Here is a 23,804-nt window from a genome sequence, read left to right as displayed (position 1 = left end):
GGAGCAGGGGGGAGTTGACAGAAAAAATCTGTTTGGCGGGCTGGATAGAATTCTATTCTGTAGCCGTGGGAGATGGTAACCCACACCCACTGATCGAAGACGTGTTGAAACCACACGTCACCCAAGAGGGAGAGCCTGCCACCGACCAAGGACGTTACTGGCGCGGCCAGATAATCAAGAGGAGGCTGCCTTGGGGGCCGCAGCTCCTGCGGACTTCTGAGGACGCGGCTTCATGCGCCAGTTGGTTTACGGACCTTGGCTGAGTTAGTGGACGAGGCCGAGGGCTTAGAGGACGACCAGTTAGAGGAACGAAAGGAACGAAACCTCGACTGGTTCCTGCCCTGGACAGGTTTCCTGGCTTTGTGGCATGGAAGTACTCTTCCTGCCAAAAACTTCCTTAATAATTTCATCCAGATGTTCACCGAATAGACTGGTCCCAGCAAAAGGGAGCCCAGCAAGGAACTTCTTAAGAAGCATCTGCCTTCCACTCTCGAAGCCACAGGAGCCTGCGGATAGCGAGGGAAGTAGCCGAGGCCACCGCGGTGCGGTGACAGTCTCCAGCATGGCAGACATGGCATAGGATGAAAAGACTGAAGCCTGGAAGTTAAGGCAACCATTTCAGGCATAAAGTCCCTGGTGAGGGAATGCATCTCCTCCAGAGAAGCAGAGATGGCTTTGAGAGCCCGCACTCCTGCAAAAGATGGGGAGAACGAGGCCCCCGCCGCCTCATATATAGATTTGGCCAGAAGGACAACCTGTCGGACAGTGGGATCCTTATAGAGGTGCCATCAGCCACTGATACAACTGTCCGGGCTGAAAGTCTAGACACCGGAGGGTCCACCCTTGGTGAATGAGCCCACTCCTTGACCACCTCTGGTGGAAGGGGAAAACGGTCATCAGAACTACGCTTTGGGAAGCGTCTGTCAGGACAGGCTCTGGGCTTGGACACAGTGGGCTGACAAACTGGCGTGGTTAAGGAACACACTCCTTGTTCTCTTAAGGTATACTGATGCCTTTCTGCCAGAGGGGGATGCACCCCTGATACAGGCGGATTGAGGTCCAGTACAAATATAATGGACGCAATCAAATCATTAGCATCTGCGTCACCTTCGGACAGATCCGTCCGAGCCCCTAGTAAAGGCATCCTCCTCGTCCTGCGAGTCGGCTCGTGAATCAGAGATGCGGGACGAGGAAGGAAAGGGGACCCTGCGACTCCATTTTAGGAGGACGGGGACTGAGACCAGATGAAGAATCCTCTGTGAGCTTTGCTGAGCGAGCCGTAGCAGCAGAAGCGCCCTGAGAAGGGGGCTGATGCATGCTCAGCAGTGTCCGGGACAGCTGTCCCCTGGAGAGAGGGATTCTGCCCAAACCGGGGGATCAGCCACCGGAGCCGGAGCAGCTGGAGGGACCACTGATGAGCTTCGAGGCTGAGGGACCACTATGTTAGAGCAAGCATCACAATGTGGTTATGTGCTCGGTACAGGCAGTACGAGTCTACATGCAGTGCATATTAAGAACAGCCTTGCAGCCTTGCTCTGATGTGAGACATGCTGCAGAAGTGGGGGCTCTGTCCAGAATGACTGCCAGCAGAGTATATAAACAGAGTATATAAGCAGCTGCACAACCGGAGGTTGTGGCTTGCCAGACCGTTTAACATAGGGACATCTCTGTGCCCTCCAGATCCCCCAGCCCAAGGCCCCCATTTGTCACAATGTGTTATGCAGACATTGAGAACGCCGAGAAAATGGCGCCGGAGCGAGGAGAGGGGGCGGGGCCTACTCTGAGAGCTGGATCCGGAGGACAAATGAGGTATACAGGGGAGGGAATCTTTCCTCAGTGAGGAGTGTCCCTTCCCTGTGCTGAACAGCCGCTGGGCGGAGCCGCACTGTCCCTCTGCATGACTGACATGCAGGGGGAGTGAAACCTAAAGTAGGCCTCAGGCGAAGCCGGGGCCTAGATTTAAACATGCGGCCAGCGTGCAGGCACCATCGGCGCGGTTCTCCAGTGAAAACTGGAGAACCGGCCGGAAATGTTAACACAGTCATAAAACACACTCTCCCCAAAATATAAAGTACAAGGGACCCCTGGAAAGACCACTGTCTGTGGTAATAACGTCTCAGTACTTAGCTTGTGAGACGCAGGTGCCAGGTCCCTGGGAGAGGGTTAAGCGCTCCGTCCGACAGGATCCTGAACAGGGCTGCGGATGGAGACCGGTCTCCTGCAAAGCAGTGAGAACCGTGATGGCTCCCACTTCAAGCCAGAGCCTCAGGGGATGGTGAAGGAGCGCGGCATGTGAAGGCTCCAGCCTTGTAAAATCAACCTTAACAGCACCGCCGACACTGTGGGGTGAGAAGGGATATGCCGGGAGTCCAGATTGGACCCGCTTTTCTTCCAAATCTTTGAAATCAAAAATCAAAAATCAGAGGATGCATGTGTGTGTGTGACCTCCTGAAACACAAAGCATTGAACTGGTTGGATTTGTCATCCGGGGAGTGTATATGCTCGGAGGGAGGAGCTACACTTTTAGTGTAGTACTTTGTGTGTCCTCCGGAGGCAGAAGCTATACACCCATGGTCTGGGTCTCCCATAAGGAACGATGAAGAAATCCAATAGCTAAATGTAAGAGTGAAAATGTGAAAAATGGAATCTGCATTACTGCCATGAACATATGAATCAAGAGAAATTTAGCTACTGAATTGATCAATGCAACAGAGCCCCAACACTACGCCAAAGTATTTCTCTGCGTTGGGGTCCCTAGCTTGTGTGTGTCCTCTCATGCAGTTAAAAAAAAAACTTACCGTGTATGGGAAGCTGAGACCCAGGCTATATATGCGTATAATGTGGACTGGCAATAGGTGTGGTGGGGCCGGGTTCACAAACGAAAGACTAAAAATCAATTAAGATTTTTTAGGTTTTTGCACCCAGTTCAGACTCAGAATGGTATTCCAGACGTTATTTCTTAATTGATTTGTAGTTTTTCGTTTGTGAACCCGGCCCCACCACACCTATTGTCAGTCCACATTATACGCATATATAGCCTGGGTCTCAGCTTCCCATACACGGTAAGTTTTTTAACTGCATGAGAGGACACACACAAGCTAGGGACCCCAACGTAGAGAAATACTGTGGCGTAGTGTTGGGGCTCTATTGCATTGATCAATTCAGTAGCTAAATTTCTCTTGATTCATATGTTCATGGCAGTAATGCAGGTTCCATTTTTCACATTTTCACTCTTACATATAGCTATTGGATTTTTCATGTCAGTATTCACACAGCAGTTTCTGCTCTTTCATATATTCCCCTTACATAGTCACTGTTGTGCATACCTTCTCTCCATATAGTCTATAGAAAATGGACCTGGTAACTGATTGCTATTTAGCCGTCTGTTTGGCTTTCATTTGTAAAGGATCCGTTTTTATCTTACTGGATCTGTTTCAAATAGAAGATAAATAATCTGTTAAGAGATCCCTTCTCCATAGACTTCAATGTTAAAAAAAACCAGAGCCTGAAAAATTCAATATTTTTAAAACAGACAAAAAAAAGTTGTGTTCGCATAACTTTTTTGCCAATGGGTCTGTTCTACCGGATGATTACTGGAAAGGTGAAGTAAGCCTTAAATGGCTTGTCTTTTTCAGAAAACTTTTTTCTATAAGCTGCGGACGTAAGAAACAAAACAAAGAAGGGAATTTTGTTTACTTACCGTAAATTCCTTTTCTTCTAGCTCCTATTGGGAGACCCAGACAATTGGGTGTATAGCTTCTGCCTCCGGAGGCCACACAAAGTATTACACTTTAAAAAGTGTAACCCCTCCCCTCTGCTATACACCCCCCTGTGCATCACGGGCTCCTCAGTTTTGGTGCAAAAGCAGGAAGGAGGAAACTTATAAATTGGTCTAAGGTAAATTCAATCCGAAGGATGTTCGGAGAACTGAAAACCATGAACCAAGAACAATTCAACATGAACAACATGTGTACACAAAAGAACAACCAGCCCGAAGGGAACAGGGGCGGGTGCTGGGTCTCCCAATAGGAGCTAGAAGAAAAGGAATTTACGGTAAGTAAACAAAATTCCCTTCTTCTTTGTCGCTCCATTGGGAGACCCAGACAATTGGGACGTTCAAAAGCAGTCCCTGGGTGGGTAAAGAAGGGAATTTTGTTTACTTACCGTAAATTCCTTTTCTTCTAGCTCTAATTGGGAGACCCAGACAATTGGGTGTATAGGCTATGCCTCCGGAGGCCGCACAAAGTATTACACTTAAAAGTGTTAAGCCCCTCCCCTTCTGCCTATACACCCCCCGTGCTCCCACGGGCTCCTCAGTTTTGGTGCAAAAGCAAGAAGGAGGAAAAAGAATTATAAACTGGTTTAAAGTAACTTCAATCCGAAGGAATATCGGAGAACTGAAACCATTCAACATGAACAACATGTGTACACAAAAAAACAGGGGCGGGTGCTGGGTCTCCCAATTAGAGCTAGAAGAAAAGGAATTTACGGTAAGTAAACAAAATTCCCTTCTTCTTTGTCGCTCTATTGGGAGACCCAGACAATTGGGATGTCCAAAAGCAATCCCTGGGTGGGTAAAATAATACCTCGTAATAGAGCCGTAAAACGGCCTCTTCCTACAGGTGGGCAACCGCCGCCTGAAGGACTCGTCTACCTAGGCTGGCATCCGCCGAAGCATAGGCATGCACCTGATAGTGTTTCGTGAAAGTGTGCAGGCTCGACCAGGTAGCCGCCTGACACACCTGCTGACCCGTAGCCTGGTGCCTCAAAGCCCAGGACGCGCCCCCGGCTCTGGTAGAATGGGCCTAGAGCCTTGAGGGAACCGGCAGCCCGGTAAGCTTCGAGAATTGGTTCCTTGATCCACCGGGCCAGGGTTGATTTGGAAGCCTGTGACCCTTTACGCTGGCCAGCGACAAGGACAAAGAGTGCATCCGAGCGGCGCAGGGGCGCCGTACGAGAAATGTAGAGCCTGAGTGCTCTCACCAGATCTAACCAGTGCAAATCCTTTTCACATTGGTGAACTGGATGATGACAAAAAGAGGGTAAGGAGATATCCTGATTGAGATGAAAGGGGGGTACCACCCTTGGGAGAAATTCCAGAACCGGACGCAGAACCACCTTGTCCTGGTGAACACCAGGAAAGGGGCTTTGCACGACAACATTGCTAGCTCAGACACTCTCCGAAGTGAAGTGACTGCTACTAGGAAAATCACTTTCTGCGAAAGGCGTGAGAAAGAAATATCCCTTATTGGATCGAATGGTGGAGACAGAATGTCTCTCGCCCAACGGTCTTTTACCCTTGGCAGCCAGGAGTCGCAAAGGCGGGAAAGCCTGCCACCAACCGAGGATGCGGATTGAGGAGACCGAAAGCCATCAAGAAGCCGCTTTGGTAGCGGCACCTCCGGTGGTCTTTTTGACTTAGACCGCCATGAATCGGAGAGCCCTTGATCTATTCAGAGGCCTTTTGGACGAGGAGAATTGGGACCTGCCCGCGCCCCGAAAGAACCGAAACCTCGACTGCCCCATCCTCTGTTGGGGTATGTTCGGTTTGGGCTGGGGTAAAGATGTATCCTTTCCCTTGTATTGTTTGATGATTTCATCCAAACGTTCGCCAAACAGTCGGTCGCCAGAAATTGGCAAACTGGTTAAACGCTTTTTTGGAAGCAGAATCTGCCTTCCAGTTCCGTAGCCACAAGGCCCTGCAGAGTACCACCGAATTGGCGGAAGCAACCGCCATACGGCTCGCAGAGTCCAGGACAGCATTAATAGCGTAAGACGCAAATGCCGACGTCTGTGTGGCTGCGTCAATTTGCGCTTGACCTGCTGAGATAGCTTGTAGCACCCATACGGCTGCAAATGCTGGTGTAAAAGAAGCGCTGATAGCTTCATAGATGGATTTCAACCAGAGCTCCATCTGCCTGTGAGTGGCATCTTTGATTGATAGACGCCATAAGATCGTTCACTATGGCGTCCCCGTCAGGCGTATCAAGATTGAGAGCGGCCTCAGGATCAGAATCCTGATCAGCTGTCTCCGCTTCATCATCCAGGGATTCCCCCCGCTGAGACCCTGACCAATATGAAGATGTCGAGGGAATTTCCCAGCGAGCTCGCTTAGACGGTCAGGGGCTGGGGTCTGTATCAGAGACCTCACTCTGGGATCTATGAGACACCCCGGGGAGACCTCTGGTCCAACTGAGGTGGGCCAGGGAGCAATGATTCAACAGTGCCCCTGTGCTGAGATACCGGTCTGGATTGCTCAGTGGATCCTGCCGGCAGAGGGGTCGTACATGCGGCGCAGGCAGCATAGTAAGCCTGTGGTTTGGCGCTCCTGCCTTTTATGGGCGCCATGCTGTTGACTTCCCTGAGCAACACAATATATATACAGAATCAACTGTGCACCATACAGTGTAAAGCATATCTTATAAACATATGATTTAAAATTACACTCCTGCACAAATGTGGCTAGCACCACAGATGCTGCATACCCCCCGCATAAAGCGGTTGTGAGGCCACCAGGGTCCCTGCCTGGGTCTGTCAGAATTTGTCCCCCTCTGCAGCATTCAAGGAGCTGACAGGAATGGCTGCCGGCTTCTGAGGAGAGGACAGTGAGGGCGGTGGAGTATGCAAAGCATGCTCCAGCCCTCAGTGCTGCTCATCCTGTGCAGCGTCCCGCCCTTCCCCTGCTTGTCAGGGCTGTGGGCGGGAGGAAGAAAGACTAGGCCGCAAAAGCCGGGGACTCGAGTAATAAACGCGGCCGCCGTAAAAGCGCGGCCGCGCGGAAGTCCCCGGCGCACTACAAGTCCCAGCCGCGCCTCAGTGTCAAAACATGGCGGCGGCGGTCAGCGCGGTAGTCTCCCTACATAAACACACTCAGCGATGCTGAGTGTGTAATGGCACGGCTGCCGGCGTCCTGAGAGAGGAGGAAGCCGTGGGCGTGACCCTTAGAAAGTGCGGGAACTGGTGCCTCACAGTGCACAGTGAGGGGAGTGGAGTATGCAAAGCATGCTCCAGCCCTCAGTGCTGCTCGTTCTGTGCAGCGTCCCGCCCTTCCCCTGCCTGTCAGGGCTGTGGGCGGGAGGAGGAAACACTAGGCCGTACAAGCCGGAGATTCAAGTAATAAGCGCGGCTGCCATAAAAGCGTGGCCGCGCGGAAGTCCCCGGCGCACTACAAGTCCCAGCCGCGCCTCAGTGTTAAAAACATGGCGGCGGCGGTAGTACGGTAGTCCCCCTACATAAACACACTCAGCGACGCTGAGTGTGTAATGGCACATTAACCCGGTCAGCGCCGCGGTCCCCGGTGCACTAGCACACCCAGCAATGCTGGAGTGTTGCTGTGCGCGGTCCCCACAGGGACACAGAGTACCTTCAAGTAGCAGGACCATGTCCCTGAACGATACCCGGCTCCTATCCAGCAGGCTCCCAGGAGTTGTGGATGAAGCACGGTCTCAGTGCCTGGAGACCGGTAAGATCCCACTTCACCCAGAGCCCTGAGGGGGATGGGGAAGGAAAACAGCATGTGGGCTCCAGCCTCCGTACCCGCAATGGATACCTCAACCTTAACAACACCGCCGACAAGAGTGGGGTGAGAAGGGAGCATGCTGGGGGCCCTATATGGGCCCACTTTTCTTCCATCCGACATGGTCAGCAGCTGCTGCTGACCCATCTATGGAGCTGTGCGTGCGTGTCTGACCTCCTTCGCACAAAGCAAAAAACTGAGGACCCCGTTGGAGCACGGGGTGTGTATAGGCAGAAGGGGAGGGGCTTAACACTTTTAAGTGTAATACTTTGTGCGGCCTCCGGAGGCATAGCCTATACACCCAATTGTCTGGGTCTCCCAATAGAGCGACAAAGAAAGAATACCTCGTTAAAAGAGCCGTAAAACGGCCCCTTCCTACAGGTGGGCAACCGCCGCCTGAAGGACTCGCCTACCTAGACTGGCGTCTGCCGAAGCATAGGTATGCACCTGATAGTGTTTCGTGAAAGTGTGCAGACTCGACCAGGTAGCCGCCTGACACACCTGCTGAGCCGTAGCCTGGTGCCGCAATGCCCAGGACGCACCCACAGCTCTGGTAGAATGGGCTTTGAGCCCTGAAGGAACCGGAAGCCCAGAAGAACTGTAGGCTTCAAGAATTGGTTCCTTGATCCACCGAGCCAAGGTTGACTTGGAAGCCTGCGACCCTTTACGCTGGCCAGCGACAAGGACAAAGAGCGCATCCGAGCGGCGCAGGGGCGCCGTGCGAGAAATGTAGAGCCGGAGTGCTCTCACTAGATCTAACAAGTGCAAATCCTTTTCACATTGCTGAACTGGATGAGGGCAAAAGGAAGGTAAGGAGATATCCTGATTGAGATGAAAAGGGGATACCACCTTAGGGAGAAATTCCGGAACCGGACGCAGAACCACCTTGTCCTGGTGAAACACCAGGAAGGGGGCTTTGCATGACAGTGCAGCTAGCTCAGACACTCTCCGAAGTGATGTGACTGCCACTAGGAAGACCACCTTCTGCGAAAGAGAAATATCTCTCATTGGCTCGAAAGGTAGTTTCTGAAGAACCGTTAGCACCCTGTTCAGATCCCAGGGTTCTAGCGGACGCTTGTAAGGGGGGACTATGTGGCAAACCCCCTGCAGGAACGTGCGTACCTGCGGAAGCCTGGCTAGACGCTTCTGAAAAAACACAGAGAGCGCCGAGACTTGTCCCTTAAGAGAGCCGAGAGACAAACCCTTTTCCATTCCGGATTGAAGGAAGGATAGAAAAGTGGGTAAGGCAAATGGCCAGGGAGGAAAACCCTGATCAGAGCACCAGGATAAGAAGATCCTCCACATCCTGTGGTAGATCTTGGCGGACGTTGGTTTCCTGGCCTGTCTCATAGTGGCAATGACCTCTTGAGATAATCCTGAAGACGCTAGGATCCAGGACTCAATGGCCACACAGTCAGGTTGAGGGCCGCTGAATTCAGATGGAAAAATGGCCCTTGAGACAGCAAGTCTGGTCGGTCTGGTAGTGCCCACGGTTGACCCACCGTGAGATGCCACAGATCCGGGTACCACGACCGCCTCGGCCAGTCTGGAGCGACGAGGATGACGCGGCGGCAGTCGGACCTGATCTTGCGTAACACTCTGGGCAGCAGTGCCAGAGGAGGAAATACATAAGGCAGTCGAAACTGCGACCAATCCTGAACTAATGCGTCTGCCGCCAGAGCTCTGTGATCTTGAGACCGTGCCATGAATGCCGGGACCTTGTTGTTGTGCCGGGACGCCATTAGGTCGACGTCCGGCTTCCCCCAGCGGCAACAGATCTCTTGAAACACGTCCGGGTGAAGAGACCATTCCCCTGCGTCCATGACCTGACGACTGAGAAAGTCTGCTTCCCAGTTTTCTACGCCCGGGATGTGAACTGCGGAGATGGTGGAGGCTGTGGCTTCCACCCACAGCAGAATCCGCCGAACTTCCTGGAAGGCTTGCCGACTGCGTGTGCCGCCTTGGTGGTTGATGTATGCCACCGCCGTGGCGTTGTCCGACTGAATTCGGATCTGCCTGCCTTCCAGCCACGGCTGGAACGCCTTTAGGGCTAGATACACTGCCCTTATCTCCAGAACATTGATCTGAAGGGAGGACTCTGGCTGAGTCCAGGTACCCTGAGCCCTGTGGTGGAGGAAGACCGCTCCCCACCCTGACAGACTCGCGTCCGTCGTGACCACAGCCCAGGATGGGGGCAGGAATGATTTCCCCTTCGACAAGGAAGTGGGAAGAAGCCACCACTGAAGGGAGGCCTTGGTCGCCCGAGAAAGGGAGACGTTCCGACGTCGACTTCCTGTCCCATTTGCGGAGAATGTCCCATTGAAGTGGACGCAGATGAAACTGCGCAAATGGAACTGCCTCCATTGCTGCTACCATCTTCCCTAGGAAGTGCATGAGGCGCCTCAGGGGGTGTGACTGGCCCTGCAGGAGAGATTGCACCCCTGTCTGTAGTGAACGCTGTTTGTCCAGCGGAAGTTTCACTATCGCAGAGAGAGTATGAAACTCCATCCCGAGATATGTCAGCGATTGGGTCGGTGTCAATTTTTAACTTTGGGAAATTGATGATCCACCCGAATCTCTGGAGAGTCTCCAGAGCAATGTTCAGGCTGTGTTGGCATGCCACCCGAGAGGGGGCCTTGACAAGAAGATCGTCTAAGTAAGGGATCACCGAGTGTCCCTGAGAGTGTAGGACTGCTACCACTGTTGCCATGACCTTGGTGAAGACCCGTGGGGCTGTCGCCAGGCCGAAAGGCAGTGCCACGAACTGAAGATGTTCGTCCCCAATGGCGAAACGCAGGAAGCGCTGATGCTCTGGTGCAATCGGCACGTGGAGATAAGCATCCCTGATGTCGATTGATGCTAGGAAGTCTCCTTGGGACATCGAGGCGATGACGGAGCGGAGAGATTCCATCCGGAACCGCCTGGATTTCACGTGTCTGTTTCACGTGTCTGTTGAGCAGTTTGAGGTCCAGAACAGGACGGAAGGATCCGTCCTTTTTTTGGCACCACAAACAAGTTGGAGTAAAAACCGTGACCCCATTGCTGAAGGGGAACCGGGATCACCACTCCTTCTGCCTTCAGAGTGCACACCGCCTGAAGAAGAGCATCGGCTCGCTCGGGGGGCGGAGATGTTCTGAAGAAACGAGTCGGAGGACGAGAGCTGAACTCTATCCTGTAACCGTGAGATAGAATGTCTCTCACCCATCGGTCTTGGACATGTGGCAACCAGGCGTCGCAAAAGCGGGAGAGCCTGCCACCGACCGAGGATGCGGTTTGGGGAGGCCGAAAGTCATGAGGAGGCCGCTTTGGGAGCGGTTCCTCCGGCGGTCTTTTTAGGACGTGACTTAGACCGCCATGAATCGGAGTTCCTCTGACCCTTCTGTGGCCTGTTGGACGAGGAGAATTGAGACCTGCCCGCGGGCCGAAAGGACCGAAACCTCGATTGTACCTTCCGTTGTTGAGGTCTGTTTGGTTTGGGCTGGGGTAAGGATGAGTCCTTTCCCTTGGATTGTTTAATGATTTCATCCAATCGCTCGCCAAACAGGCGGTCGCCAGAAAATGGCAAACCGGTTAAGAACTTTTTGGAAGCAGAGTCTGCCTTCCATTCACGTAGCCACATGGCCCTGCGGACTGCCACCGAATTGGCGGATGCTACCGCCGTACGGCTCGCAGAGTCCAGGACAGCATTCATGGCGTAGGACGCAAACGCCGACGCCTGAGAGGTTAAGGACACAACCTGCGGAGTAGAGGCACGTGTAACTGCATTAATCTGCGCATGACAAGCTGAGATAGCTTGTAGTGCCCACACGGCTGCGAATGCCGGAGCAAAAGACGCGCCTATAGCTTCATAGATGGATTTCATCAGGAGCTCTATCTGCCTGTCAGTGGCATCCTTGAGTGATGCACCATCTGCCACTGCTACTACGGATCTAGCCGCCAGTCTAGAGACTGGAGGATCCACCTTGGGACACTGAGCCCAACCCTTGACTACGTCAGGGGGGAAGGGGTAACGTGTGTCATTAAGGCGCTTAGTAAAACGCTTATCCGGAAAAGCTCGGTGTTTCTGGACTGTATCTCTGAAGTCGGAGTGATCAAGAAACGCACTCCGTGTACGTTTGGGAAACCTAAAGCGGAATTTCTCCTGCTGAGAAGCTGACTCCTCAATCGGAGGAGCTGGAGGAGAGAGTTCTAACACCTGATTGATGGACGCTATAAGGTCGTTTACTATGGCGTCCCCCTCAGGTGTATCAAGGTTGAGAGCAGTGTCAGGATCAGAGCCCTGATCTGCCACATCCGCCTCATCCTCTAGAGAGTCCTCATGCTGAGACCCTGAACAGTGAGATGAAGTCGAGGGAAGCTCCCAGCGAGCCCGCTTAGCCGGTCTGGGACTGCGGTCCGTGTCGGAGTCCTCACCGTGGGACCTATGAGTCGCCCCAGGAGCACTTTGCTGCTCCAACCGAGGGGGGCCTGGAGGCAATGATTCAACAGTGCCCGGGGCCTGTGTTACCGGTCTGGACTGCAAGGCTTCTAGTATCTTAGCAGACCATCTATCCATAGACTCAGAAAGTTTGTCAGCGAATACTGCAAACTCTGTCCCTGCCACCTGGACAGTGGCAGCAGGTGGTTCCACCTGGGCCGAGGGTCCCACCAGTGGCAGAGGCTCCTGCTGAGAGAGTGTCACCGGGGCCGAGCATTGCACACAATGAGGGTAGGTGGAACCTGCAGGTAGCATAGCCGCACATGAGGTACAGGTTGCAAAATAAGCCTGTGCCTTGGCACCCTTGCTTTTTGCGGACGACATGCTGTTGTCTCCTCTAGAGCAATCAGTGAGGGTATATAGCCAAAAGCAATAGTGCGGCCGTACAGAGTAAATGTATACAATATAAGCATATAAATATACACTTCGGCACCCAGGGGGGCCAGCACCTAGTAACAGGTGCGGCTTACCGACCGCCCTCAGCGGTTGTGTGACCACCAGATTCCCTGCCTGGGCCTCCCAGAGCTGTGGAGCTCGTTCTGAAGTTCTCCAGCGCCAGAAGTGCTGATAGGAATGGCTGCCAGCGTTCTGTGAGGAGGAGGGAGCCGTGGGCGTGCCTCAGAAAGTGCGGGAATCTGGTGCCCCACGGTGCTCAGTGAGGGGGGAGGAGGATACAAAGTATGCTCCAGCCCTCAGCGCTGACGTCCAGTGCAGCGTCCCGCCCTTACCCCTGACTGGCAGGCCCGGGGGCGGGAGTATGCGGTACTAGGCCGCAAAAGCCGGGGACTAAAGTTATAAGCTCGGCCGGCAAACAAGCGCGGTCAGCGCGGTAGTCCCGGCGCACAAACACACCCAGCAGCTGCTGCAGCGTCCATTACACAGGCGCTCTATGTTCCGTCCCCAAGGGGACACAGAGTACCTCAGAGGAGCAGGGCCTGTCCCTGACGATACCCGGTCTCCTGTCCAGCAGATTCCCCCAGGGGCTGCGGAGGGAGCACGGTCCCAGTGCCTGGTGACCGGTTAGGATCCCACGTCACCCAGAGCCCCTAAGGGATGGGGAAGGAAAACAGCATGTGGCTCCAGCCTTTGTACCCGCAATGGGTACCTCAACCTTAACAGCACCGCCGACCAGAGTGGGGTGAGAAGGGAGCATGCCGGGGGCCCTGTTATGGGCCCTCTTTTCTTCCATCCGATAAAGTCAGCAGCTGCTGCTGACTAAGTTGTGGAGCTATGCGTGTATGTGTGCCTCCTTCAACACAAAGCATAAAAACTGAGGAGCCCGTGATGCACGGGGGGGTGTATAGGCAGAGGGGAGGGGTTTACACTTTTAAGTGTAATACTTTGTGTGGCCTCCGGAGGCAGAAGCTATACACCCAATTGTCTGGGTCTCCCAATGGAGCGACAAAGAAACGGAGTATTCCTCACCCTCCCCGGGTCAGCGCCTGCGCTCCGCTGTTTGTCTACAGCGCTGATATCATGTCGACAGCACTTCTACCAATCACTAAGCTCAGCCTATGAATATGGCAGAAGATGCTGAGCTCAATAATTGGGTGGTTATAACAGACACCAGGAGCAATGGAGGTGGTGCATCGCTGGACTCGGGAAGGGTGAATAATACTCTTTTTTTTTTTTAAAAAAAAAACAAGCACAGTTTATATTAATAAGTTTTCTGAAATGAATCAACACTGTTTTTCCAGAGTTAAACAATAAATAAATAAAGAACCCGCCACATTACCTGGTAAATGTGTGTTTCACTTGTTGCATCCACCGTCTCATGTAGTTTTGGGGTATAAACTTTAATATCTTTGCCTCCAAACGCTCGGCAGGCCTCGGCAAGGTCCTGACTTGCTTTGGGCGGCCCGTGGATAATTACTAGCTGACGTGGCTTCATCTGGTTGATGATCTTCTTGATGGAATCTCCATCAGACCGGCCTTCATAATCAATGTAAGTCACCCTGGCTCTGGAAGAAAGAAAATAAGGCTATTTAGGGTATGCTAACCATTGCAACCATTAATGTAAGAGAGTGCACTAAATATAAGGATTGAAGTAGCTTTTCCAGAAGGTCTTGGACTCAACCTTCTGCTGTCGGCTGCGTACAGCGCTATGCAGACTTACACCTCATTCACACATCAGTATTTTTGCATCACTGTTTGCCAAAGCCAGGAAATGACAGAGAAAACATAGAATTGAAAGACTGGCACATGTTCTGTGTTTTAGAGAAACTACTGGTGTTGGCATCCAAATACTGATGAAACACTGATGAAGAATACGGATGTGTGAAGGAGGTTGAGGTACCTGGATATTTCGTAGACGTCCCTGTGTATGCTTCCCCAGTGAAGCCCTTTAGGTTTTCTACACGAGTAGATAAAGGGTTGCAATCCCTCTTAGGCTATGTGCGCACGTAGCATTTGTCACTGCAGAAATTTCTGCAGCGATTTGAACAGCACACGTACGCTTCAAATCGCTGCAGAAACAGTCCGTAATGAAAAAAAAATAAAAAAAAAGCCGATTCCATGCGCTCTGACTGCCGCTCCTCCCATAGACAGAGCGGGACCTGCAGGCAGAGCACACGGAATAAGTGACGTGTCACTTCTTAGAACGCGCGCTTCGGGCAGCAGCCGAAGCGCTGCGCTCTAATACGCCACGTGCGCACGTCTCCTGCACAATCTCCATAGATTGTGCTGGGGACGCAGGACACATGCAGTTACGCTGCGGTGCAGATCGCAGCGTAGCTGCATGCAATTACGCAACGTGCGCACATAGCCTTACTGGAGCAGCAGCCAACAAGCCCCCCTGCAGACTCACTCACTTGATCTCCATCGGCTCCGTCGTAGACACACACTTGGTTGGGACGTCTGACAAATCTTGGGCCATTGGTTCCTCCCCGTTGGTCAGTCCAGATTCCAGCTTGTTCTTTTCCTCTTCTGTTGCTTGGAGTTCAGGAACCAAGAAGTCTTCCGGCCTTTTTGTTAAAACGGGGAAAATCATGAACGTGACGGCATATGCAATCAGCACAGACTGCACACGGGACAGACACTCACTTAATGATTTCACCGTACTCATCCCATTTGATTCGTTCTTCGGGGGCAGGGAACATGGGGTGAGACTTTTTCGCCTGCTTGAAGAAGCTGCCTTTCCTGCTGCCCTCGTTCTTCATCATCAGGTCGTGTTTGGTCTTGTGGGCCATGGGCTGGTCGATGTCTTCTTCGGTGTCACTCTCGTCGCTGGAGTCAATGTCAGCTCTTGATAATGGAGGAGAGGAGACATTAGAGCGGTGAAGAAGATGCACAAACACCACACTCAGCACTTACTCTTTAGCCTGTTCCAGTTTTTTGGCTGCTTCCTTCTTCAGCTTTTCTTTTTCCAGATATTCCTCCAGCTCCCTTCCTTCTAACTTCACTCGTTTTCTTAGCTGAAAGTTAACGGTACATGGTCAGATATAATAGATAGGCAAAAATGAATATATCAGACAGTGGTGCATGCTGAGTACTGAACACCGCAGAAAAAAAAAACAACCAAAAAAACCTCACGTAGTGTGGCATGCCATCATACTCCAATGGGGAGTGGAGGGCGAGCACAGACCGGGTGTCTGCCCTTGACCCTTTAGAATTGCTGCTATTTTGGATAGAAGGACTGACTTTAGGGACAGGCTGGGTTTCCTTTATGGTAAGCATGCCCTTCATAAAAAATAAAATATTGTCCCCATGTCAGTAAGTGATGGCAGTGCACTGGGATATTGCGCCACTTCAATATTGCTGTACGTCCGGCCACAATTCCTGAGACTGAAGCACCACGTCACCATCACAGATATTCCTATGCACAGTGGCACTCCCCTTCCCAGCCAGGTGTGGCGCTGTACAGGGCAATACTGTGATGGCGGCGCAGTCCTGCATTGTTAGGATCGCTTGGGGGTCCCAGAAATCAAACCTTCAGCATTCATTCTTGTTACTGGGCTAAAGAGACCACTTTTAACTCCTTTCTTGCCACGATGTACTGCAAAAAAGCCCTCAGCTTTCAGCTCCAGGTTCAGGATTACCTCCATGTCTATCACTTTTTCTGTAGGGTTGTCTATCAGGTAGCGGGAGAGAGTCCCAGGGGTGGTCCTGTACGTGAGGATGACAGAGTTTTTGGGATCTTGGCACCACTGGATGAACAGCTCTCGGGAAAATCCACACTCCAGATCAGGCTGGCTGGCGAGTACGACCTTAGGACTGGGCACACGAGCCAGATCAGCAAAGCCGTGACACAGGGACAGGTGACGGAACTGGAAGGGGTTGTTCCTCTTGTCTTCAAAACATCTCATGAGCTTATCGCTCATCCACTCCACCTGTAATGAGAGGAGACGTCACCGCAAGGAAGGAGCAAGAAAACGATACTGCGTTATGTGCAATCCCTCAAGGGCGGCGCGTCCGGTGTCCCAACCCAATCACCGATTTGGATAAAGCCTGCTTTACATGTTACGATTCTGCATACGATATCATATGCGATCGTAACTGCCCCCATCGTATGTGTGGCACGTTCAATTTTGTTGAATGTGCCGCACAAACGATTAACCCGTCACACGTACTTACCCGTCCATACGACCTCGATGTGGGCGGCGAACGTCCACTTCCTGGAGTGGGAGGGACGTTCGGCGTCACAGTGACGTCACGCTGCAGCCGGCCAATAGAAGCGGAGGGGCGGAGATGAGCGGGACGTAAACATCCCGCCCACCTCCTTCCTTCCGCATTGCTGGCCGGGAGCCGCAGGACGCAGGTAAGATCTGTTCATCGTTCCCGGGGTGTCACACACTGCGATGTGCGCTACCCCGGGTACGATGAACAACCTGACGTTCAATTCATGAGGAATGAACGACGTGCATGCGATGAACGTTTTACCGTTCATTCGCAATCGCATGTAGCTGTCACACACTGCAATGTACCTTACGATGCCGGATGTGCGTCACTTACGACGTGACCCCGCCGACACATCGTAAGATATATTGTAGCGTGTAAAGCCGGCATAAGACTCATCAGCTTTTGGATGTGACTTACCTGAGACTTGGAGAACTCCACCACATTGTAGCTGACGTTATTGAGCAAAGCTAGAGAATACACTCCGAGGCCGGCGTCTTTGGTTCTCCAAATCTGGTCGAGAAGCTGCGCCAGTTCCAAGACTCTGCCGGCGGTGTCCACAGCGATCAATACATTCCCGTCCCCTCGCAAGGTCTCCAGTACATTCGCTGTGAAAAAAACGGAAAAAAAAAACCCCAATAGTGCTGTGTAATTCAATATCAGGAACACTGGGGCCCAACAGTAATACCCAAGTAATCAGCAAGTTAGCCCATATTGTTTTGAAATTTTTAATAACCCTTTAGAAAGACTAACTTCTTAATGACCAGGCTGAAAGGGCCTTAAAGGAAATCTGTCGGCAGGTTTTTGCTATTTAATACCAGAGTAGCATGATGTAGGAGCAAAGACCTAGATTCCAGTGATGTGTCACTTAAAGGGTATATCTGGGACTTAAAACATGCCTAAACACTAACAGGCAGGTAGTTGCTATCTATCTGCCTGTGGTACTTGGCACCGTTGCTCACCGGCACACAGTGGTCACAGATCGCCGATTACAACAGGCAGGTAATTAGCAAATACTTACCGGTTATTTAATTTATTTGTTAACGTCCCAGATATAGCCATTAAGTTGCTGAGTCAATAAAATCAGTGTTTATGAGCAGGATATTATCACTACAGGATCATCTCGTGCCTTGTAGTCGACTGCTCACTTGGCAGCTTTCTGCCTATGCACAGTGTACACAGAAAACTGCCAATCAGTGGTATGGGCAGGGTTATACAGGGCACAGCATTTGAAAACTGCTACATCTGAAGCAGAGAAAACAGTGATTGTATCAAAATGACAGCAAACAGGCCAAAAAGTGCTGCATCGCTGGAATCAGGGACTCCGCACCTGCATCATGCTGCTCTCGGATTACATAAAAAAACTGGTGACAGAGTCCATGGGTCCCTACTTGGTAACCAGTCATTTGTTGCATTGTGGCTACATCACTTTCTAAGGTCCGTTTACTGCTGCCATTAGTCGGTGGTATTTTTGGTTCCTGGATCACCTCTAGTATGAGGATCTGTATTGGGGATGCAGTGACTGCAGGTTACTGTTAGATCTCATTCCTGGTGATTTTACCATTTTTCTTCTCATTTCTTACTTGTGTTGTGTCCCATTCTTTAGTGTGTTTTTTTGTATATTAGGACTTAATAAAAGGAATTCATTTTTTTATTTTACTTCTTGCCACCTTTAGGTTTTATTGGCATTTGTTATAGGTATATCAATAAAATGTGTTGTGCAGGAAAGAAATCAGATAATTTTTTCTTTTGCATTAGGGACTTTTTTTTTATTTTAATTCCCCATTATGTTATTATTAGATTTACTTTTTTCATAAATAAAAAGGTCTTTGTGGAACCTTTTTTTCTTTTATTGTTAATTTTTTTTTATACTGTAACTGGGGCATCCATTGGAGCCCTAGTTACAGAGGAAAAAAGCCCAATATAGTGGTACAAATCATTGGGAAGGTTGATTTGAGTCTGCTAGGCCAGAGCAGCAGTAAAATGGTGGGCAGATAATCAGAAATTATGTGTTATCCGGGTCCTACAGATGCATCGGCGTGGTCACTAAGCTTTATGTATACACAGCAAAAGAGAAGACGAAAGAATATACTGGTCCTCAGGGTCCATCATTGAGACTGATGGCCGGTGACCAGACCTACAACTACTAAAGCTTTCACCCCATGCTGTAAATTTACATTAGTGCTGGATTATAGTCTCCGACCAAGTGTCGGACTTTAAAGAACCTACATCGCCTCCATGTTAAAATACCCCTCATAACACCAATGTATTAAATGTTAACCCACAGACATCAATAGGCGCTGTGTGCCCCTGCACTGATGTGTCAGAACCAAAAGGTTGCCTTAGTTTAGAAGACAATATTTTGGACTTGCAGATTCTACACATCTAATGTAGCTCCGAGTTCTTGCATGCAATGTGTAGCATAAAGCTAGAAACGTCAAGCAGAAACTGTCAACACACAGTTTTAGGACCCAATCAGGTTCACGCTACATCTCTGCAGGACAGTATTAGACTGACAAAGAGGGGTTAATACACACTGAGCAGTTGTTCATCTCGCTGTTTTCTCCGGGGTTGGACGTAGGTGGCGTTGAAGCTGTCAGTGATGAGCAGCGATGGACGACTGATCATCTCCAAAGAGCAACCATTCAAGTGTCTGAAAAAGAAAAAAAAAAAAAGTGTTATACTCCATGTGACTGCAACGAGAGCAGGATCTCCCGCCACACTACAACCCTCAGCAGTGCCCGGCTTACATCTCCCGCTTGTGATTAAAGTCCACGGCATACACAATCTCTTCCTCTCCGTCCTTCACGATTTTCCATATCGTTCCACCAATCATGTGACCAGCCGGCAGCGGAGTGATGGACAATCCGTGTCCTTTACCTACAGAAAAATACAAAAGTGGAATGAAGAGTCAATGGAGAATGGTTCTTTAAAGGGCTCTAAACCTACTTAAGTAAAGGCAGCAGTGTAAAGAATGGAGGTTTTCATTCTGGTTGCTATGTCTTCACAACCACAAGTTTCCTCTATTAGGTTTCTTATGGTATTTTTATAAATAAAACAAATACAGTGGAGCCTCGCTTAACGAGTAACCCAGTTAACGAGAATTTCGCTTAACAAGCAAAGCTTTCTGTAAATTTGTAACCCGCTTTACGAGAAAGCTTTACCGTACGAGCAAAATCCTCACCGCACACACTTCCGGTTCCGTACATCCACCGCGCTCTAACACGGTCTTGCAGTCCACACAAACACACCCGCACGCACGCACGCACATACAATATTATGCTCACCTTATCTTCCGTTCCACCGCCGGCTTCATGGTTCTTGTAGTTCCCGGGTACATCGTGACGTCCTCGCAGCGAACTACAAGACCCAGGAGGCCGGCGATGGAACGGAAGGTAAGGTGAGCATATAATATAACATAATATAGTGTACCTTCCGTTTCATCGCCGGCCTCCTGGGTCCTGTAGTTCGCCGCTGCGCTCCAGTCCACGCTGTGTATCGGCATCCATAGCGACGAGGGAGGAACTTCCCGTCAGCCGCTACTGAAAGGCAGCGCGCTGGCCAATCAGAGGCAAGCTGCTCTGCCTTTGACTTCAGCGCTCTGGCCGGGAAGTTCCTCCCTCGTCGTTATGATAACGCGATACACAGCCCGGCTCCGTACCAGAGAACAGAAAGTCCCAGGAGACCGTCGGTGATGGAACGGAAGGTAAGGTGAGCATATAATATGTGCGCTTGTGTGCATGTGTATTTGTGAGAGTTTGTGCATGTGTGTGTGTGTTTGTGAGAGTTTGTGCATGTGTGGAATGACAGAATAGGGGACCATGATGGGACATGTAACAAGTTGTGGAACGAATCGTTTGCATTGCATTATTTCCTATGGGAAATCTTGCTTTGCTGAACGAGTAACTTGGTTAACAAGCGCAGTCCCAGAACGGATTGTTCTCGTTAAGCAAGGTTCCACTGTACATGCAACTAAGCCTTAATATGATGTACTTGTGTCACAGAATGGCAGCCATCAGGCTCCAGGATTTATATGAATATAGCCAGCAAAATAAACACTACAAAAAGAGGAGGAAAAAAAGGAAAACAGAACAGTAAACCTTGCTTTACCTTTCAGGTGAACGATCTGGGAAAACTTCAATTGTTGTATTTTATCGAAAGCGGAGTCCACGTCATCCAGAGTGTAAAGACTGAAATCCTCCGTGTTGTGCCGAGACTGAAGCGAGAAATGGCAGTGATCATCTTATGAACGAGAGCGGAATAAAGACATCAAAATGACGAGAAACGTCAGAGGAGCCGCACAGACCTGGTACAGATCGTACATGAACATCTGCCCCATCTTGTACACGGGGATGGTGGCGTAGATCGCACAGTTTAACCCCAATTTACCAACTGCAAAGGGGAGCGCCCCAAGGTGGAGGGGGTCCGGATGAGACAGGAGAACCGCATCCACTTGATGGACATATCTAGACAGAGAGAACAAAAGCTATAAAATATTCTGCACAAATATTTAATGGGATTGTCCTGTAAACGAAGCGCAATATTCATACGATCAAGCTCTGAAACGTTCAGAAAGAGTTTGAGATCAGCAGAATAGTGAGTGCAGCTCTGGAGTATAATACAAGAGGTAACACAGGATGAGTAATGTAATGTATGTACACAGTGACTGCACCAGCAGAATAGTGAGTGCAGCTCTGGAAGATAATACAGGAGGTAACTCAGGATCAGTAATGTAATGTATGTACACAGTGACTGCACCAGCAGAATAGTGAGTGCAGCTCTGGAAGATAATACAGGAGGTAACTCAGGATCAGTAATGTAATGTATGTACACAGTGACTGCACCAGCAGAATAGTGAGTGCAGCTCTGGAGTATAATACAGGAGGTAACTCAGGATCAGTAATGTAATGTATGTACACAGTGACTGCACCAGCAGAATAGTGAGTGCAGCTCTGGAGTATAATATAGGAGGTAACTCAGGATCAGTAATGTAATGTATGTACACAGTGACTGCACCAGCAGAATAGTGAGTGCAGCTCTGGAGTATAATACAGGAGGTAACTCAGGATCAGTAATGTAATGTATGTACACAGTGACTGCACCAGCAGAATAGTGAGTGCAGCTCTGGAGTATAATATAGCAGGTAACTCAGGATCAGTAATGTAATGTATGTACACAGTGACTGCACCAGCAGAATAGTGAGTGCAGCTCTGGAGTATAATATAGCAGGTAACTCAGGATCAGTAATGTAATGTATGTACACAGTGACTGCACCAGCAGAATAGTGAGTGCAGCTCTGGAGTATAATACAGGAGGTAACTCAGGATCAGTAATGTATGTACACAGTGACTGCACCAGCAGAATAGTGAGTGCAGCTCTGGAGTATAATACAGGAGGTAACTCAGGATCAGTAATGTATGTGCACAGTGACTGCACCAGCAGAATAGTGAGTGCAGCTCTGGAGTATAATACAGGAGGTAACTCAGGATCAGTAATGTAATGTATGTACACAGTGACTGCACCAGCAGAATAGTGAGTGCAGCTCTGGAGTATAATATAGGAGGTAACTCAGGATCAGTAATGTAATGTATGTACACAGTGACTGCACCAGCAGAATAGTGAGTGCAGCTCTGGAGTATAATACAGGAGGTAACTCAGGATCAGTAATGTAATGTATGTACACAGTGACTGCACCAGCAGAATAGTGAGTGCAGCTCTGGAGTATAATATAGCAGGTAACTCAGGATCAGTAATGTAATGTATGTACACAGTGACTGCACCAGCAGAATAGTGAGTGCAGCTCTGGAGTATAATATAGCAGGTAACTCAGGATCAGTAATGTAATGTATGTACACAGTGACTGCACCAGCAGAATAGTGAGTGCAGCTCTGGAGTATAATACAGGAGGTAACTCAGGATCAGTAATGTATGTGCACAGTGACTGCACCAGCAGAATAGTGAGTGCAGCTCTGGAGTATAATACAGGAGGTAACTCAGGATCAGTAATGTAATGTATGTACACAGTGACTGCACCAGCAGAATAGTGAGTGCAGCTCTGGAGTATAATACAGAATAAGTCACATACTTTTTAATTGATTCTATTATTTCCATGGAGAAGTTTTCATCCCAGCCACAATCCAGGAGGAAGCGAAACTCATCGACTTGCAGCAGGTAGCAGAGCGCGGACTCCTCTTGGGCTCCGGAGAGCGTCGTAAGTTTGATGATAGACGTCATCTTGCCAAATCTTAAAGTAAAAACAAAAGTGAAAACTGATGTAAAACCTCACAGCAGTTGTTTAGTGAAGGGGGTAGAGTCGGTCTGTACACAGGGTGCTCCGGGTGCTATTGGGGGGAGCATAAGAATTGTCCCATTATGTGACAATGTGTGAGGGACGGGGTGGCGGGAGGGCCGGAGGGGTCGGGGGTGGCGGGAGGGCCGGAGGGGTCGGGGTGGCGGAGGGCCGGAGGGGTCGGGGTGGCGGGAGGGCCGGAGGGGTCGGAGGGCCGGAGGGGTCGGGGGTGGCGGGAGGGCCGGAGGGGTCGGGGTGGCGGAGGGCCGGAGGGGTCGGGGTGGCGGGAGGGTCCGGAGGGGTCGGGGTGGCGGGAGGGCCGGAGGGGCCGGGGTGGCGGGAGGGCCGGAGGGCCGGAGGGGTCGGGGTGGCGGGAGGGCCGGAGGGGTCGGGGTGGCGGGAGGGCCGGAGGGGTCGGGGTGGCGGGAGGGCCGGAGGGGTCGGGGTGGCGGAGGGCCGGAGGGGTCGGGGTGGCGGAGGGCCGGAGGGGTCGGGGTGGCGGAGGGCCGGAGGGGTCGGGGTGGCGGAGCTCCAGAAGGGCCGGGGTGGCATGTGCTTTAGTTACAGGTTGGAGTCATTCCATTCACTGACATGAAGCAGACGTATTACGTGGAGATGACAGGACGCAGACGGATTATAGTGCTACATTAACCCCTAAACGCCCAGCTCTAGGACAAATCGTCCAACAGTGTTACCATGGCGACAATGCTCTTCCCTAGCAGCACATGGGCCCCGCAGCCCTGGGGCCACAGCACCGAGCAATGACCTACCAGTCACACAAGAGCCCCTCTGCCGGTACCGCGGCCCTCAGAGCACCCTACAGTGCCTGCACCGGCCTCTACACCTCAGTCCCGGCACACCGGCTCCCGCCAGCCCCCCAGGCGTCACTGCGCATGACCGGAACTAGC

At 50.9% G+C, this 23,804-nt stretch overlaps 1 protein-coding gene across 1 annotated transcript in view; it reads right to left on the bottom strand.

Moving 5' to 3' along the window:
* Positions 1-23,797, bottom strand: part of CPSF2 (cleavage and polyadenylation specific factor 2) — a 66,234-nt gene extending 42,437 nt beyond the window's left edge. Inside the window, exons 1-12 of the mRNA XM_075330757.1 lie at positions 23,667-23,797; positions 22,693-22,851; positions 20,914-21,073; positions 20,718-20,823; positions 19,358-19,487; positions 19,145-19,260; positions 17,028-17,215; positions 16,031-16,321; positions 15,306-15,406; positions 15,036-15,236; positions 14,804-14,956; positions 13,729-13,954 (exon numbers count right to left, since the gene is read on the bottom strand). Coding sequence (XP_075186872.1) covers positions 13,729-13,954; positions 14,804-14,956; positions 15,036-15,236; positions 15,306-15,406; positions 16,031-16,321; positions 17,028-17,215; positions 19,145-19,260; positions 19,358-19,487; positions 20,718-20,823; positions 20,914-21,073; positions 22,693-22,841 — 1,821 coding nt within the window. The 5' untranslated portion in view covers positions 22,842-22,851; positions 23,667-23,797. The remainder of the gene's footprint in view (positions 1-13,728; positions 13,955-14,803; positions 14,957-15,035; positions 15,237-15,305; positions 15,407-16,030; positions 16,322-17,027; positions 17,216-19,144; positions 19,261-19,357; positions 19,488-20,717; positions 20,824-20,913; positions 21,074-22,692; positions 22,852-23,666) is intronic.
* Between the last annotated feature and the right edge of the window lie 7 nt (positions 23,798-23,804).

Source organism: Anomaloglossus baeobatrachus, chromosome 12, assembly GCF_048569485.1.
Source record: "Anomaloglossus baeobatrachus isolate aAnoBae1 chromosome 12, aAnoBae1.hap1, whole genome shotgun sequence".
NCBI classification, from domain to species: Eukaryota; Metazoa; Chordata; class Amphibia; order Anura; family Aromobatidae; genus Anomaloglossus; species Anomaloglossus baeobatrachus.
Note: the sequence above shows the minus strand (reverse complement) of the source record. Positions and strands in the feature narration are given on the sequence as shown.